The following is an 18,964-nucleotide window of genomic DNA, read 5'->3' as shown; positions in this document are numbered from 1 at the left end:
TGTTTAAAAGAGTCAGCTCTCCCTCTTAGCTCTAATGGAGATGTCTGTTTTAACTGTTTGTTGTAAGGTTCCTCTATTAAAGAGCAGCCGGGTATTTTGTTCATGTGAAGAATGCCTTGTGTCCACTTATATCCCACCCAGAGGGTCACATTAAAGAGGAGGCACTTCTGAAACAAAACTATATTTTTTTTTTATTTATTTACACTCAATAAGGGTTTCAAGCTTTATGGTTTATTAATGTGAGGCACAATCCTTAGCTTCAGGCAAATGCTCTTTACAGAGAACTTCAAAAGCTTATTCAGCTTATTTAAACATAGGGTGGATCTACACACAGGGGGGAAAACGTTATAAATAAATCAGAAATTAAATTGTTATAACAAAAGGGAAAAAACCGCTATGGAAATTGTTTAATTTTATTTATTTATCTTGCTGTCCTGTGCCATCTGGTGTTGCATGTTTATAACGCATCCCAAACGTTGTTTCTTGGCTAATGTAGCTGAGTCCCTAGTCTCAGGATAGACTATTTCCACCTATTAATATTACCACAACAGCAACACTCTCACTGTCCCTTCTAGGAATTTGACTTGGAATGAAACTGAGTTGTGCTGCCTAGCTAACCCCAGATCCCTATCAGGGCAGATCCTTCTGTTCCCCAGAGGCGAGGGGGTATCAGGGGAGGCAAAAACATGGCCCCCACTGGAGAGGAACCGCAGGGTGCAGCCAGAGGGGCTCCCCCAATTCCAGCAGGGTGGGCAGCTCTTCTCTGCCTCCTCTTCCTCCTCCTCCCTGCTGCTCCAACGCCACCTCAGAGTAGACCACTTTGAACTTCTCCTCCTGTAGGTCCTGCTGCAGTAGGGGGCACCAAATTTTGTCCTTGCTCCAGGCACCATATTACCAAAGTCCGCCCCAATGGTAGCTGGGGGTTCAAGCACATCTAAAAAGGCCACAGGTTCTCAAGTCACAGTATAATAATAATAATAATTAATAATAATAATAATAATAATAATAATAATAATAATAATAATAAAAATAAATTTTATTTATACCCCGCCCTCCCCAGCCAAGACCTGGCTCAGGGAAGCTAACACCAGGTATAAAACAATTGATAAAATACAACTTAAAAACAAGATTAAAATACAACATTAAAATGCAGCCTCATTTCAGTAAAGGTAAAGGGACCTCTGACCATTAGGTCCAGTCACGGATGACTCTGGGGCTGCGGCGCTCATCTCGCTTTATTGGCCGAGGGACCCGGCGTACAGCTTCCAGGTCATGTGGCCAGCATGACTAAGCCACTTCTGGCGAACCAGAGCAGCGCACGGAAACACCGTTTATCTTCCCGCCGGAGGGGTACCTATTTATCTACTTGCACTTGATGTGCTTTCGAACTGCTATGTTGGCAGGAACTGGGAACGAGAAATGGGAGCTCACCCCGTCGTGGGGATTCGAACCGCCAACCTTCTGATCAGCAAGTCCTAGGCTCTGTGGTTTAACCCACAGTCAGTGCCACCCACGTAGAAACTCAAATCAAAAACTTTTGGGGGATGAAAAGGTCAAATCTTCACCAAGGCCAACTATCCAGACTGGTCTTATGTGGGCCAGAAAAAAAGCCAAGGAAGTCCCCAAATAGGAGTTCCATCACAGAAAGAGAAAGGAAAAAGGATAGAGGGGAAGGGGATCAAGTTGATTCCAAGCCAAAGGCCAGCCTTATTCCAGTGGCAACAAGACAAGGAACAAATGCCACTAATTTCTTGGGCTATGGCGATGCACCTTTTGAAAACTGCTTCTTAATGTTTGGCTGCTCTGTAGGTTAAAAATGCCATGTTAGCTGGAGCTAAAGGGATTATCCTTTACTCAGACTCTGCGGATTACTGCGCGCCTGGAATTCAGCCCTATCCGCATGGGTGGAATCTCCCCGGAGGAGGAGTGCAGCGCGGGAATGTCTTAAACCTCAACGGTGCAGGAGATCCCCTTACTCCGGGGTATCCAGCCAAAGGTTAGTGATGTTCCCAGCACAGTCTTACACTTGGGAAGTAAGTTTAACTATTTGCTTCACGGGGCGAGTTTCAAGGTTTCCTGCCTGTTCAGCATTCACCCAGATTTGCTTGCACAAAGCTTAAAGGTAAAGGGACCCCTGACCATTAGGTCCAGTTGTGGCTGACTCTGGTGTTGCGGCGCTCATCTTGCTTTACTGGCCGAGGGAGCCAGCGTACAGCTTCCAGGTCATGTGGCCAGCATGACTAAGCCACTTCTGGCGAACCAGAGCATCACACGGAAATGCCGTTTACCTTCCCGCTGGAGCGGTACCTATTTATCTACTTGCACTTTGACATGCTTTGAAACTGCTAGGTGGGCAGGAGCAGGGACTGAGCAATGGGAGTTGTGGAGATCTGAACCGCCGACCTTCTGATCAGCAAGTCCTAGGCTCTGTGGTTTAACCCAAAGCGCCACCTGATCCCTTGCACAAAGCTTCCACAGTGGTTATCTCGAAACTCTTCTTGGTTCCTCAGAATATGCCTTCAGATACGGAGTTGACGATGGAGTAGGGATTCCAAGAATCCCAGTTCATCCCATTGGCTACCACGATGCTGAAATTTTATTACGGTATGTAGATTTCAGTCATCTTTGGTGTTTGCAGAAAGCAGGGTGAGCTCATACAGTTATTCTAGCAATATTAAAATATCGTTGTTTTACCCTCCCCCCCCCCCCCCGTTTTTATTGATATGGAAAAAGAACTGGCATGACACCGTATTTATCTTGGAAATATGAGCTTGGCTCCTAATCTCACACTGCTTAAACTAAGATTTAGGCTCAAATCTCCATTAAGCCATGAAGGTCACTGGATGGGTCAGCCCAGTTTATTTTTAGCCTGAGTAAATTTCAACGTATCTGTGAGGACAACATTGTGAGGTGGGCATGCTTTATATGCTCTTCTGAGCTCCTTGGAGGAAGGATTGGATTGAAAACATTATAAGTAAAGAAAATAAGTTAAACTGGATGTTTCCTCTGAAAGGGACAGTGAAACAGAATCATTTTGACATAGTAGGACCGCTACCTGCAATACAGCAATTCACAAGGGGCAGCTGAATGCATATCCAGATGCCCTGACCCTAAAACAGAAAGCATATCACATATTAATCTGATGACAAGCCCTAAAGCCACTAAATGTTGGGCCCCCTTCATACTTGACATTTGGGAATTAAGGAGATGATGGCTGCTAATTCAATGGCCTTGTCTGTCTTGGTTTCGCTCCTGCAGGTCCATGGGAGGTCCTCCACCTCCAGATGAGAGTTGGAAGGGAAATCTCAATGTGTCCTATAACATTGGGCCCGGATTTTCCGGTACCTACTCCAGAAGGTCAGTTTGAACACTTCTACCATCCAGCTGCCGTTCCAAACCCTATGAAACAGCCTATGAAATATGAGAGTTGCGGCCATTTCCTGGAAGGTCTTCTGTGTCTTTCACATAGCATATTGCCTACACAAATGGCATATCCCATTGGGACTGGCAAGGCAGAAGGTATGGAGGCCAACAGTAGGTGGCGCCAAAGCCAAGGACGGGCAGAGTCAACTCATTCTGTTTTTGTCCTTGTTCTCCCTGCAGAGTTCGACAAGGGGAAAACTTGAGACTAAGGAGAAATAGAAGAACATAGGAAGTGGACTTATATGGAGGCAAACCATTGGGTCCCTCTAGCTCTGCTACTGAGCTATGGCCCTTTCCCCCAATCAGGGCCAGCCCTATCATTAGGCAGAAGGATGTGACTCTCTCAGGTAGTGGATGCTAGAGTGCTGGGAGTGGTGGTGAGGTGTTGTGGGACACATGACCTGTTTTGTACCTCCCTCAGCTACCCTCAGTGGAAGATGCCGTTCTGTCACCAGTGTCAAGGTTTCTACTGCCAGTTGTGTCAACTTTGAGTGGTGGCGGCAGGTTCCATGTTGCCTTTTGCCTCAGTCAGCAAAATCTCTTGCACTGACCCAGTTCATGAATTCGCCCTTTCCTCCCAGAAAGAGGTTGCATGAGCCAGAGCAGGAGTACCTGAAGACTTGATCCAAGGAACAGCTTATCCAGGGCAGCTTCTCACAGTACCAAAGCCTTGTTTTCTTGTACCTTGGAAGCTGAACACCTTGGCTCCCGAACAAATCAGCTCCCGAACGATCAAAACCCAGAAGTGCTTGTTCTGGTTTCTGGTTTCCACAGCTTCCAATTGGCTGCAGGACATTCCTGCAGCCAAGCAGAATCCAAGCTTTGGTTTTTGAATGGTTCTGGGAGTCGAACGGACTCCCGGAATGCATCCTTTTGAGAACCAAGGTACGACTGTACAATCAAGAGATTAGCTTCGCTCTTTGGCACCAGGAGCAGCCCCCCAATGCTAATTCATCCCCTCACTGTTGATCTGGCAAGTCCTAGTTTGGTTGACACTACTATGCTCTCACAGAATACTGTGCTTTTATTCTACAGGAAAGTCAGAATGCACGTTCACACAATCAATAAAATCACGCGAATATACAATGTCATCGGGACCATCAAAGGAGCCGTGGAACCTGGTGAGCTGTTTCTGGCCTAACGGCTATTGGTTTTAGAGTGTTCCTAGAGTGAAAGGAAATTAAAAGACGCCTGCTCCTTGGGAGAAAGGCGAGGGCAAACCTAGACAGCATCTTAAAAAGCAGAGACACCACCTTGCCAACAAAGGTCCGTATAGTTAAAGCTATGGTTTTCCCAGTAGTGATGTACGGAAGTGAGAGCTGGACCATAAAGAAGGCTGATCACCAAAGAATTGATGCTTTTGAATTATGGTGCTGGAGGAGACTCTTGAGAGTCCTATGGACTGCAGGAAGATCAAACCTCTCCATTTTTAAGGAAATCAGCCCTGAGTACTCACTGGAAGGACAGATCCTGAAGCTGAGGCTCCAATACTTTGGCCACCTCATGAGAAGAGAGGAATCCCTGGAAAAGACCCTGATGTTGGGAAAGATGGAGGGCACAAGGAGAAGGGGACGACAGAGGATGAGATGGTTGGACAGTGTTCTCGAAGCTACCAGCATGAGTTTGACCAAACTGCGGGGGCAGTGGAAGACAGGAGTGCCTGGCGTGCTCTGGTCCATGTGGTCACAAAGAGTCGGACACGACTAAACAACAACAACAGAGTGAAAGGTCCACCCAGAGGCCCATTTTGCCATCTTGTCCCTCCTTGAGATGGAGTTGTTGTTTTTTTACATGGTAGAGCAAGCTCAGGCCCCATAAAGCTATTTGCAGATATTGGGGTTCCTTCTGTCCTGCTGATTTATACAGCCCCTTGGAAACCCTACTTGGAAGAGTTTGTCGGAACCCTGCAGAACAGCATGAGAGATGGTAGAAGGGGCTGCTGTTAGAAAGGGGGAGATCAGTAAATAAATGTCGCTCCTTCCTGGACTGCAGCAGGAGCTTCTGCCAGACCCCAGATCCTTCTGCTTTTTGGAAGTTCATTCTGCTGAGTGGGGCTCTCGGATTCTGCCCCCTGAGCCTTACCCCTGCCGTCGCCACTGTGGGGAGCTGCAAACACAGCTAGCAAAGCCAATCCTTCGTAGATCACTTTGGCTCAACCCTGGTTTTGAGCGTTAGTGCTTTGCCGTCATTTCTTTTGCAGAAGCTTCAGAGGTAACCAGAATTTGAGACTCTGAAAAGGCACTTTTTGCAGCATCGCTGAATGGAATGAATTGGGTTTGCTCTTATTCTTCCTCTAAAAAAATCTATTGTTCTCCCACCCCACTAGCCCCTTTGGGGGGGGGGAGTCTAATCTGAATAAGGAAAGAAACATCTGCCAAGTACCGTATTTTTAGCTCTATAAGACGTACCAGACCACAACATGCACCTAGTTTTTGGAGGAGGAAAGCAAGAAAAAAAAATATTTTAAATCTCAGAAGCCAGAAGAGCAAGAGGGATCGCTGCGCAGTGAAAGCAGCAATCCCTCTTGCTGTTCTGGCTTCTGTGATAGCTGCGCAGCCTGCATTCACTCCATAAGATGCACACACATTTCCCCTTACTTTTTAGAAGGGAAAAAGTGAGTCTTATAGAGCAAAAAATACGGTATATTTTGAGTTAGATCCAGTTCTTTGTAACTTTCTCTCTTATATTTTTGTTTTGTTTTTGTTCCCCCTCCCTAGATAGATATATAATTTTGGGAGGCCACAGAGATTCTTGGGTCTTTGGCGGCATCGACCCAACCACTGGGGCAGCCGTCCTTCAAGAAGTGGCTCGGAGTTTTGGCAAGTTGTTGAAGAAAGGTAATGAACTGCACAATTAGAAAATAAAACATGAAGCATGCTGACCAGGCTATCTGTTCCTAGACCCAATTCATCGTAATAGTGATTCACTTTACAGCAATATCCTGTTCCTAGAAATAAGTCTTGGCAAGTCTAGCGCAACTTTCATAAAGTTTAATGGGTACAGGATTGCAGACTTATATGAGCCTAAGGCAGCTTTCCCCTCTAGAAGTTGTTGGACTTCAGCTACCATCAGTCCCTCCCAGAATGGCCAGGGGACATGAATTATGGGAGTTGTAGTCCAACAATATACACTAGTAGCCAAAATTGTGGAAACCTTTTGGAAAAAGTGCATTTCTGAGGTTTGATGGCTCATAACACCATTTTATTTTGGGAGTAATACCATAAAAGTATATATCAATGGAAAGATAATTTAATGAGGAATGTAATGCAACAACGTTTGTTCAGTTATCTGTATTCTAGTAAAAGTTATAGCCAAATAACCAGAAAAAGGAAGCACAACTTGCTTAGGTTGATATGCAGTAACTTTCCTTCATTTGAATGTAGCCAATGAACATGAGTGTTTAGAGAGTCAGTCAGGTGTTATGAGCCATCAAACCTCGGAAATACACTTTCCCCAAAAGGTTTCCACAATTTTGGCCACTAGTGTATGGAGGTCACCAGGTTGGGGAAGATGGTTTAGACCTTCAAGTCCATTCTGAGCTCACAAAGTATTTCTTCCTAAGCCCTAAGATCAGGAGAAGATTTGGGTCCCAACACTTAGGTTTCATGTGCACTTCCATGGGGTGTGAGAATTTCTTTGGTGGAACAGTTTCCTGAAAGATGCTTACAGTGGTACCTCGGGTTACATACGCTTCAGGTTACAGATTCTGCTAACCCAGAAATAGTACCTCGGGTTAAGAACTTTGCTTCAGGATGAGAACAAAAATCATGCTCCGGCTGTGCAGCGGCAGCAGGAGGCCCCATTAGCTAAAGTGGTGCTTCAGATTAAGAACAGTTTCAGGTTAAGAACGGACCTCCAGAATGAATTAAGTACTTAACCAGAGGTACCACTGTATTAGTCTTATCATCATCCTGTTTCAAAAGCATTTCTAAAACCCGATTCCATTTTTTTAATGGCATTGCCTTTTCAATTTTGATTGCTCTTGTTGATCAGAGTGCGAGTTGAAATTTTAAATGCTTTTTTTTTATATAAAGAGGTTGTAAGGCTGCTTGGTCCTTTGCTTAAGGAATATAATTGCCGGCAGATGGAATGAAAAGCAACAAATAAAACAAAATCCTGATCCCAAACTAAGGCAATCAGAAACAGATCCTTCTTTTATAGAGGTTACTGGAGCATGGTTTTTAACTGCCCTGGGGCTGTGTTTAAAAAGCAGGCATGGGAAATCTTTGGTCCTCCAGCTGTTGCTAGACTACAACTCCTATCCTCCCTGGCCATTGGCCATGCTAGCTGAGGCTGATGGGAGTTGTGGTCAAAGGCCTGGAAACGATGCCTTATGAGGAACGGCTAAGGGAGCTGGGCATGTTTAGCCTGGAGAAGAGGAGGTTAAGGGGTGATATGATAGCCATGTTCAAATATATAAAAGGATGTCACATAGAGGAGGGAGAAAGGTTGTTTTCTGCTGCTCCAGAGAAGCGGACACGGAGCAACGGATCCAAACTACAAGAAAGAAGATTCCACCTAAACATTAGGAAGAACTTCCTGACAGTAAGAGCTGTTCGACAGTGGAATTTGCTGCCAAGGAGTGTGGTGGAGTCTCCTTCTTTGGAGGTCTTTAAGCAGAGGCTTGACAGCCATATGTCAGGAGTGCTCTGATGGTGTTTCCTGCTTGGCAGGGGGTTGGACTCGATGGCCCTTGTGGTCTCTTCCAATTCTATGATTCTATGATTCTAGTCCAATCCAGCTGGAAGCCCACAAATTCCTCAGCCTTGTTATAAGTTGAACCACCCAGAGAGATGATTACCTTTCCAATGCCAACAGGTTGGAAGCCTAGGAGAACAATAATTTTTGCCAGCTGGGATGCGGAAGAATTTGGGCTGTTGGGTTCCACCGAATGGGCAGAGGTAAGTGGTGAGCCCGGTTCCAGAATATTTTGCTGAGACTTGCAGGAACTCTCTATTTCTTTACTCAGAACATACCCATGGAAGTTAAGGATCTAACCTAGTCCTGTTCATTGATTGCAATGTGCCCCTCCAGACAGCAAGAATACACTGGTCTGGAGGGGCCCTGAGTTTTCCCACATACAGCACAAACATCTTTTACAACGTGGATTATGAGCAGATTTGGGGGTCTGCATTAGCAGTGATGGGATGACCCCATGGGGGAGCCCCCCTTCTATTGACTTCATTTCACTCTGCCCCCAATCCTGCTCTATGTGGTGATTATTATTATCATTAATTAAAGGAGCTTCTCCACACCCATCATTCAGCCCAGACACTGAGATCCAGAGCTGAGGGCATTCTGGTGGTTCCCTCATTGCGAGAAGTGAGGTTACAGGGAACCAGGCAGAGGGCCTTCTCAGTAATGGTGCCTGCCCTGTGGAACACCCTCCCATCAGATGTCAAGGAAATAAACAGCTATCTTATCTTTAAAAGACATCTGAAGGCAGCTCTGTTTAGGGAAGTTTTTAATATTTAATGCTGTATTGTTTTTAACACTCAATTGGGAGCCACCCAGAGTGGCTGGGGAAACCCAGCCAGATGGGTGGGGTATAAATTATTATTATTATTATTACTATTCTATATCACCCTTCATCCAAAGGTCACAGGGCAGATTACAATCAAACAACAACAACACAAAAATACATACAGTAAGAAAAGACTCAATATTAGGAAGAACCTTCTGGTGGTAAGAGCTGTTCCACAGTGGAACAGACTCCCTTGGACAGTGATGGAGTCTCATTCCTTGGAGGTGTTTAAACAGAAGTTGGATGGCCATCTGTCCAGGGTGCTTTAGCTGTGATTCCTGCATTGCAGGGGGCTGGACTAGATGACCCTTGGTGTGCCTTTGAACTCTAAAGTTCATACACACACACACACACACACACAAACTTTAGAGTTCAAAGGCACACCAAGGGTCATGTAGTCCAGCCAATTAATTTTTGACATATCATTTTCACCAATCATTTAACATAATTTCATATCTTATACAATTTTTTGACTTCCATCAATCACATCTGAGAATTTTCCAATCTTTTTCACTTAATTTACATTTCTTAATTTCACTATTACTTTTAATTATCTTAACTAATAACACTCTTCATAATCTTCTCTGCAATATTTCACAAAATCCTCCTTACAAAACGTCTTGTAGTCCTACTAGCGCAATCTGTTTTTTACGGTTGCTTTTCAAATAGTTCAAATATTTGCTGCAGTCCATTGTGAATCTCTGGTCCCACAGGTTTCGAATCCTTCCTGTCATCTTATATAATTCTGCATAGTCCATTAATTTCATCTGCCATTCTTCTTTCGTCGGTAGTTCTTCTTGTTTCCATTTCTGGGCCAACAATACTCTTGCTGCTGTTATTGCATATAAAAACAGTTTGTTGTCCTGTCTGTTAATATCCTCACTTACCAATACCAAGTAAATATGCTTCTGGTTTTTTTACTCTAAAGTTCTATTGTTCTATCCCTGTGGAAACTGGAGAAATGCACATAGCTATCACAGTTCATACATGTGATTGCACTTGGATGTCCGTTTTATATGCAGCTGCTGTTGCTGTTGTGAAAAACAACCCAGTTAACTTAGTCATCCGCCTGGCGGTGCTTGTATCTTTTTGTAACTGCAGGAGAATACCAAAATTCTTCAAGCACGGGCTGTAGCTTACATCAACTCAGACTCTTCTATAGAAGGTGAGCATCATTTGACCATCTTCAGTTCTTTGCCACTTTTACATTCAGAGAGATAAAGGTAAAGGTAAAGGGACCCCTGACTGTTAGGTCCAGTTGTGACCGACTCTGGGGTTGCGGCGCTCATCTCGCTTTATTGGCCCAGGGAGCCGGCGTACAGCTTCCGGGTCATGTGGCCAGCATGACTAAACCACTTCTGGCGAACCAGAGCAGTGCACAGAAACGCCGTTCACCTTCCCGCCGGAGCGGTACCTATTTATCTACTTGCACTTTGACGTGCTTTCGAACTGCTAGGTTGACAGGAGCAGGGACAGAGCAACAGGAGCTCACCCCGTCACGGGGATTCAAACAGCAGACCTTCTGATCAGCAAGTCCTAGGCTCTGTAGTTTAACCCACTACGCCACCTGCGTCCCCATTCAGAGAGATACCGGTGCTTAAACAGACAATACTAAGAGACAGCACTCAAATAGCCAATGTCAAGAGAGGTAGATTTAGGTCTGATGAGGCCCTAAGCTACTGAAGGTAATGGGGCCCTTTATATGTCCAGCTGTCCTTTGTCAACAACAAATTGTCGCTGTTTTTCGTGTTGAATAAATGCTATATGGTACTTTATGGACCTAATAAGTATCTAAAGCCAATTTATTTGTTTTTTATCTTATATTTTGGAAATGTACATCCAGGTGTTTTTTTCTTTAAATTTTTTGGGGGGCCCCAAGAGAGTGGGGCCCTAAGCTATAGCTTGTTTAGCTTATACGGTGGTACCTCTGGTTGCAAACGGCATCTGTTCCGGAGGCCCATTTGCAACTTGAAAAGCCCCCAACCTGAAGTGCTGTATTTGCGCAGGTGCGCGGCACGATTTGGCGCTTGTGCGCATGCGCAAATGGCAAAACCCAGAAGTAACCCTTTCCGGTACTTCTGAGTCGACATGGGACACAACCTGAAAAAACGTAACAGGAAGCAAACGTAACATGAGGTATGTCTGTACGTAAATCTGGCACTGTCTGGTGTGACGTAGCCTATTATATTTTTTTTAAGTCAAATTTTATTTTTTTAAGAGTGTCCCATTAGTATTAATACAAATGTCTATATATACTTTGGTTTCCAGGCAACTACACATTAAGAGTAGACTGCACTCCTCTTCTCAATCAATTGGTGTATAATCTGACAAAAGAGGTACAAATCATCTCATTTTTCTGGCTCTGCCCCCACCCACCCCTTTTCCTTCTCCTAGTCTTCATTTATCCTTGTGTGGCTCCGAGAAGCACTTGAGGTGAACAATGGCATGGATCCTCAGTGCAAGGAATGCTTCTTAAGGAATCACAGGGTTTTTTAAAAATAAAAAAATTAAGTTTCTAGACCTCATGGTTCTGAGGACAGGTGCAAACGCAGGTCTTGCCTTTGTGCACCGTTTCGTGCTGAATCAACATTCCAAAGGAGGCTGCGTTCCCACAGTTCCCTGGGAAGTGGAATTGACTGTTAAACCACTCAGAATTTCGGCTTTCCAGGGTGAAGAGGGGTTTTCTAAGAACTCTTGGCACCCTTAACAAAACTACATTTCCCTGGGTTCTTTGGGGGAACTGGCTGTTTAAAGCAGTGTTTCCCAAACTTTTTTGGGCAACGGCACACCTGTTTACTGAAAAAAAATCTCACGGCACACCACCATTAAAGCCCCGCCCCGTGACGTCAGCGCGCAGCGTCACGCCGGGAGGGACGCACGAAAGTGAAAGTTTTTTCCCTCCCCCTTGCCGGGGAACCTCCAAGCTTTGGGGGTGGGAGGAGGCAGCAGAGCGAGGGACTGAGGGACGGCGGCAACTGAGGCGGCGGCGGCTGTTGTGGTGGTGGCGGCGATAGCGGGCGAAGGGGGCGGCGGCGGGGCTTGAGGAGCCGTCGCCGGGAGTTGCTGCTGCTGTTGTTGCTGCTGCTGCCCGGACATGCCGGCCTCCTCCTCCTCCGCTGTCTCGCGCTCCTCCCTTTTGCACGCGCTGCCCCGCCGCTCGGCACCACCACCGCGGAGCCGCCCCCGGCTCGACGCGGATCCTCGCCGCCGCCGCCTCTCACCGCCCGACTCGCCCGCCTCCCTCCCACGGCACACCAGCCAATGTCTGACGGCACAGTAGTGTGCCGCGGAACACCGGTTGGGAAACACTGGTTTAAAGTGAAAGGATACTGCTTTAAATGTATAGGGCAGGTGGCACCTCTCTTATAATGCTGAAATGGTCATATTCAGACCCATTGTTTTCCTTCCCTAGATAGTAAGCCCTGATGATGGATATGGAAGCAAAACCCTCTATGAAAGCTGGCTTGAGAAAGACCCATCCCCAGAAAGTAAGACTCTGCCCAGGTAAGAGAATCCCTTGCTTAATCCACACATGCAAGCCCATTACTTTTTATTTTTAATTAAAAGTTTATTGGCATAAACTAGGATTGCCAATTTTTGGGGGGGGAGGGGGGTGTTGTTGAACTTTTTTCACACACAAAAAAAGTTTTGAGCTATTTTTATGGAAATTCATCAAAATCTACACTTCCAACATGAACTTGGGTTGCCATGTGTCCAGATTTTCCTGGATGATTGCTGCCCTGATGCTGTTGTGAGGGCCGAATCCATGCTATGCCTGGGAAATTCCAGATGTATGGCAGCCCTAGCAGGAACATCCATTACTTAAATAATTGCACGTATGAGTGTGCCATCAAAATTCCCACACAAAGGGCAGGTAGAGCTTTCGTATCCCTGCTTTCATTCATTTAGTGTAGGCATAGGCAACCTCGGCCCTCCAGATGTTTTGGGACTACAACTCCCATGATCCCTAGTTAACAGGACCAGTGGTCAAGAATGATGGGAATTGTAGTCCCAAAACATCTAGAGGGCCAAGGTTGCTTATGCCTGATTTAGTGTCACCAGCCCTGAGCTGCTGAACACTCTTCCAACAGGGATTTGTCAGGCACCCTCGCTTTTTATTTTCAGAAGTTCCTTGAACAACCATTTATGCCAGCAGACGTTTCTGCACTTTAATTTTCATCTTAATTAGCCAGTCACCTTAATGATTATTTGTGGAATGCCCTCCCCAGGGAGGCTTGCCTGGCGCCTTCATTACACCAGGCAAAAAAAATGTTTCTCTTCAACCAAGAGTTCGTCTATGGCTTTTAAAATGTGTCTGTGGGACGCGGGTCATTGGTTTGCTTTGGTTTTATTATGTATCTTATTTTTGTATCTTATGTATCTTATGTTTCACTTGTCAGCCGCCCTGAGATCTTTGGATGAAGGGTGGTATACAAATTTTAATAAATAATAATAAATTATGGTTGGACAGTGTTCTCGAAGCTACCAGCATGAGTTTGACCAAACTGGCGGAGGCAGTGGAAGACAGGAGTGCCTGGCGTTCTCTGGTCCATGGGGTCACGAAGAGTCGGACACAACCAAACAAGTTGTAGTCCAAAAACAGCTGGAGGGCCGAGTTTGCCTATGCCTGATCTAACTAGTACTTTTTTTCTAAAAAAAAAAAAAGGTTTAGGGGTACTCTCATTTTCCTTCTCATATTGAAATACTGCCCCTCAAGGCCAAACATAGATTCACAAAATGTTTAGGGGTATACGAATCCCTGCGTCCCCCCTAGGGGAAAAAAGGACTGGATCTAACTATAGCAACATCTTCCCCTCTCTCTTTGGGCAGGATCAGCAAGCTCGGATCAGGCAGTGATTTTGAAGCTTTCTTCCAGAGATTGGGGATCATGTCCGGCAGAGCCCGGTACACTAAGAATAGGGTAAGCTGGACAGCCTGTCCGAAAGATGACACCCCTCTGTTTATTTCTGGACAGCTGTGAACACACCACAGCAAGTGGGTCTCCTTTTTTATTTTTGGGAAAGCTCCCAATGGGGGGGAATGGACAGGGAAGCTCCAATCCAGTCTTCTGCAAAGAAAGGTAAAAGAATAAAGCAGCAGTCCATTGCACACTTACCTGGGATAGATCATAAGCCCCGCTGAGTGGCAGAGCTTTTGAAAAAGGTCTCAGGTTCCATCTCCCTGCCTGAAATACTGGAGTGCTGCTGACAGTCAGTGTAGACATTATGGAGGTAGATAGACCAATGGTCTAACTCTGTATAAGACAGCTCTCTATATCCCTGTGCCCAGTTTGCCCCTGAGTGCTTGATCTTGCATTCACCAAACTGACAGTGAGCCGAGTTGGACTGGGGCTGTGATGTGGGGGAACTTTAATACAGTGGTACCTTGGTGGTTCTCAACCCTAATGCATTCTGGGAGTCCGTTCCAATCCCGAAACTGTTCAAAAACCAAGGCGCAGCTTCCGATTGGCTGTGGGAGCTCCCTTGCACTCAGGAAGAAGCTGCGTCAGACGTTCAGCTCCAGAAAACATTCGCAAACCAGAACACTTACTTAAAGGTTTGCGATGTTTGGGAGCCGATGTGTTCGGCAACTAAGCCATTTGAGAACCAAGGTATGACTGTAATTGAGTTTCCATCTTTCTTAGAATCATAGAACTGTAGAGTTTGAAGGGACTCTGAGGGTCACCGCCTTAAATGCAGGAATTTCAACTAAAGCATCCAGGACAGGAACATTTGACCCATTTCTTCGCTCTCCTTTTCCAGAAAGTAGACAAATTCAGTAACTACCCTCTCTACCACACCACGTACGAGACCTTTGAATTAGTCGAGCGGTTTTACGACCCCGAATTCAGGAAGCAGCTTGCCGTCGCTCACCTCCGGGCAGGCTTGGTCTACGAACTGGCCGATTCCCAGGTCCTTCCTCTCCATTGCCAAGATTATGCAGAAGCGTTGAGGACCTACGCCGACGGAATCTACAATGTGGCCAAGGGTCACAAAGCACAGCTGGAAACCTACCAAGTATCGTTTGGTGAGCATGATGCAAAAGGGGTACAAAGTCTGTAAAGATGTGCTTCCTGTTGCTACAGGCCTCTGTAAGCGACAGATATGGGTCACACCCATACATTTAAAGCACATAGTTCCCCCCAGAGCATCCTGGGAGCTGTAGTTTGTTATTTGAAAGACCTTTGGTGCAGGAGAGGGCCTTCTAAGTGGCTGCCCCCAAACAACTTTGAAACTCCTTCCCTGGGGGAGACAGACTGGCTCCCTCCTTGTGGTCCTCACACCAGCAGGCGAAAGTTCCAACAAACTTTGGGAAACTCACTGCTTTTAATGAAAGGGCTGGTACTGTGCTATTTTTATGGTAGTTATTTATACGTTTACATATGTGTATCTATAATCACTTTAATTCTATTAATGTTTCATTGTTGGTTTTTTTAATGGCATTTCCCCCAATGTTTTTAGTTGTTCCTATTTTATTTGTCCACCACTCCATTTGGAAGTTGGTTCGGCTTTAGAACTTCTCTTACCTCCCAAGATTTCCCCCTAATGTTCAGCCAACAAACTACTCTTCCGTGATTTAATACAAGAACGTAAGACAAGCCTGCGGGATCAGGCCAATGACCCATCTAGTCCAGAATCCTGTTCTCACAGTGGCTGAACAGATTTCTGTGGGAAGCCTGAAAGTTGGGCATGAGTGCAAGAGCACTCTGTCCATCTGTGATTTCTCTGCAACTAGCATTTAGAAGTGTAATGCTTCTTTCAGTGGAGATGGAACATAGAACATAGTACTCACCGATAGCCCAATTCTCTATGGTAAAAAGGTAAAGGACTCCTGGATGGTTATGTCCAGTCAAAGGCAACTATGGGGCTGTGGCGCTCATCTCACTTTCAGGCCAAGGGAGCTGGTGTTTGTCCACAGACAGCTTTCCAGGTCATGTGGCCAGCAGGACTAAACTGCCTCCGGTGCAATGGGACACCGTGATGGAAGCCAGAGCGCACGGAAATGCCGTTTACCTTCCCGCTGCAGTGGTACCTATTTATCTACTTGCACCGGTGTGCTTTTGAACTGCTAGGTTGGCAAGAGCTGGGACAGAGCAATGGGAGCTCACTACATTGTGAGGTTTCGAACCGCTGACCAGCAAGCCCAAGAGGCTCTGTGGTTTAGACCACAGCGCCGTCCTCTATGACACATTTGAAACCAGCACTCATCAGCATAGTCAATACTGAACTAGTTCTGATTGGCCACCATAAGGCAGCTTCCTGTTTGTTTGGAACTGGAGGTCGCCAGGATTTAAGCCTGGGAACCCACTGACACTGAACTGTGAGTTTTACTCTTTTCTAAATTAGGAAATTGACTTATCAACTCTGTATTTGCAGATCCTCTCTTTTCTGCTGTGGCTAATTTCACAGAGGCAGCTGCTGATTTTCACCATAGATTATCACAGCTTGATCAGAACGAGTGAGTATGGGTTTGCAAAACCGGTTTTCCTTTTTTAAAAAAATAAACAGATGGAATGCGCTGCTGTTCAGCATTTTTCAAATACTCTATTTTTAAGAAATTTATGCAACGGAGATGGAGATCAATATTGAGTCATAAGACAAACGCAAGGCAAATTTAAAAGCAATAAGCAACTAAAAAATAAAAATAAATGGTTTGGGGTTAATAAAGAGCCTGGCAAAGTTAAGTCCATATCCCTGATTTGCAAACCACAGTTTACTTGGAACCAGCATTGCTTTTTCATCGGACCCAAGATTCCTACACTGTTGCTGAAATGAGAATGCCTTTATGCAACTTAAGTAAAGCTGCAGGTGCAGCTACCATCACTTGTATTCTTCTTCTTCTTTGGTGATCACTCGTAGCCGAGTAAGATTAGTCTTCCATAAACACGGTTTTAACAATGAGTCCGTAAGTGACTGTGGAGGCCAATTCTGGAACCACACGTCCTTCCACAGTGGGGACATTGCTTTCTGGGCGGGAGTTCATCACGGTGTGGATTTGCCAAGCGTGCCTTCCTCTTAGTACGTTTCTCCCTTGCGTCCTGAGTTTGAGTGTCTTCAAAGCCCATGACACCTTTGGTAAAGGCTGATCTCCAATTGCAGCGCTCACAGGCCAGTGTTTCCCAGTCGTCAGTGTTTACACTACATTTTTTTTTAAAAGATTTGCCTTGAGACAGACTTTAAACCTCTTTTGTTGACCACCAGCATTACGCTTTCCATTTTTAAGTTCGGAATAGAGTAGTTGCTTTGGAAGACGCTAATCAGGCATCTGAACAACATGACCAGTCCAATCAGGTTGATGTTGAAGAATCATTGCTTCAACAGTAGTGCGACTCGTTAAATTTATATATGGAAACAAAGCCTTCTGTATGTCACAGGCTCTGTTGACAGCAGATGGAAGGCAGGTGAGCAGCTGAGTGGGTGAATGAAAAAGCAAGGAAAGGCAAAACAGCCTGGATCTTCTAAGCAACATGATTGCTAAAAATACATTAACTTCAAAGCTGGTTGGAATGTAGTATCACACACTTTGGGAGAGAGCCTATGGAAAGCAGAACATTAGGCTAAAGCGCCTTCCATGTGCCCATAATCATCTGATGTCATACAAACTTACAGATCTAAGAAAGGACTGGACAAACTCATCGAGGATAAGGCTAGCATTGGAGGTAGCATATAGACTGGAGACAGTAATGGGCATAATGTTTGTCTTCTACCTCCAGGCTGTGTATTTCTGAAGACCCATTGCTGGGTTATTGTCCTTTTGCTGCGCTTGTGGGCCTTCCCAGAGGCATGCTTGATCATTGGAAGAAATGTTCATTGGTGTGATCCAACAGGGCTTTCCTATGTTCTTCTGATGTCTCTCTCACTTTACAGCCCCATTGCTGTGCGGATGGCGAATGATCAGCTGATGCTTCTGGAGAGAGCATTTATCGATCCCCTTGGGTTGCCAGGCAGGCGGTTTTACAGGTAAGACATCATAACACAGAGAAGAGGTTGTTTGCAGGGCACAGGGCAGTAGACCTGTTTCCCCGCTCTCTCAGACAAATGGATTAGAGCTGTGGTTCCCCACCTCTGACACCCAACAGAGCACTCAAAATTTGCTAATGGCCTTGGAGGGAGGGGTGGGGACTTATTGTTTTTTCTGTCTCTTGTAGCAATTGTAATGTTCCGGGAAAGACACTTCATGATTTTTAAATTTTATTTTTTGTTGCTTCTTTTATTTCAATGATGCTGTATTTCGTTGTATTACAACCTGAATTCCACGGAACTCAAAATTGCAGTACAATAAACAGCAATGTAAGAAAAGAAGCGATAAAAGTGCTATAAAAATCCAGCATGTATATTTAATATGTCATGCAGCAGGCCACCCGAATGAAACTCACGGACCATTGGTCGTCTGGGAAACCTTGAATGAAGGTACCCATTTTCCCACACAATGCCCATAGTTACCCCAATAGGAGGACAAGTTGGGTAGATTCTAAAAGCAATGTTTTCTGTGATAACAGTTGAGCAGATGGATGTGGAACCATAGTTAATGCCAGCAAGGAAAAAGAGGGAGCACCCATTCCAGAGAAAGCATTTATTATTATTATTATTATTAATCATCACTCTTTATCAAAGGATCCCAGGGTGGAAAGTAGGGAGTTGGGAATATGCATTCCTGCACCTGCAGATTTCCAAACCAAAAATTAAATGCTTTTGCATAGTCCGAGTGATGTTGACCCCTCATGTGAGCAATGGGCACTTTCACTGGCCACATACTGCACTAAAACAACCCAGGCAACTAAACTCCTAGCATTGGGACAGGTCTTTGCCAACCTATCTTGCCAGTAATGTCTTGCACAATTTCTAAGCCAGGTACTGCTTAACTCAACTCATAAAACCCTATATGGCTTTGGGCCCAAATGCCTGGCAGGTTTGCTGCATTTACTGGGCTATACATTAAGGTCAGCAGTGGTCCTTTTCAGGGAGGGGAGGCAGTGCTGTAAGAGGAGAGGGAGTATTCTCAATTGTTGTGTCCTTG

The 18,964-nt window shown here is 45.3% G+C and overlaps 1 protein-coding gene and 1 long non-coding RNA gene across 2 annotated transcripts in view; one reads left to right on the top strand and one right to left on the bottom strand.

The window, feature by feature from the left end:
• The window catches only part of LOC309369453, a 370,754-nt gene that overhangs the window by 133,581 nt on the left and 218,209 nt on the right, over positions 1-18,964 (bottom strand). The window lies entirely within an intron of this gene.
• LOC309369104 (N-acetylated-alpha-linked acidic dipeptidase 2-like) overlaps positions 1-18,964 on the top strand; it is a 34,366-nt gene that overhangs the window by 13,596 nt on the left and 1,806 nt on the right. Inside the window, exons 6-18 of the mRNA XM_081909775.1 lie at positions 1,810-1,996; positions 2,511-2,604; positions 3,259-3,357; positions 4,459-4,544; positions 6,141-6,260; positions 8,242-8,324; positions 10,049-10,112; positions 11,216-11,283; positions 12,360-12,451; positions 13,778-13,868; positions 14,710-14,974; positions 16,324-16,405; positions 17,815-17,907. Coding sequence (XP_081765901.1) covers positions 1,810-1,996; positions 2,511-2,604; positions 3,259-3,357; positions 4,459-4,544; positions 6,141-6,260; positions 8,242-8,324; positions 10,049-10,112; positions 11,216-11,283; positions 12,360-12,451; positions 13,778-13,868; positions 14,710-14,974; positions 16,324-16,405; positions 17,815-17,907 — 1,424 coding nt within the window. The remainder of the gene's footprint in view (positions 1-1,809; positions 1,997-2,510; positions 2,605-3,258; positions 3,358-4,458; positions 4,545-6,140; positions 6,261-8,241; positions 8,325-10,048; positions 10,113-11,215; positions 11,284-12,359; positions 12,452-13,777; positions 13,869-14,709; positions 14,975-16,323; positions 16,406-17,814; positions 17,908-18,964) is intronic.

Source organism: Podarcis melisellensis, assembly GCF_964234715.1.
Source record: "Podarcis melisellensis genome assembly, chromosome: 4".
NCBI classification, from domain to species: Eukaryota; Metazoa; Chordata; class Lepidosauria; order Squamata; family Lacertidae; genus Podarcis; species Podarcis melisellensis.
This window is presented reverse-complemented; position numbering and strand designations above follow the sequence as displayed.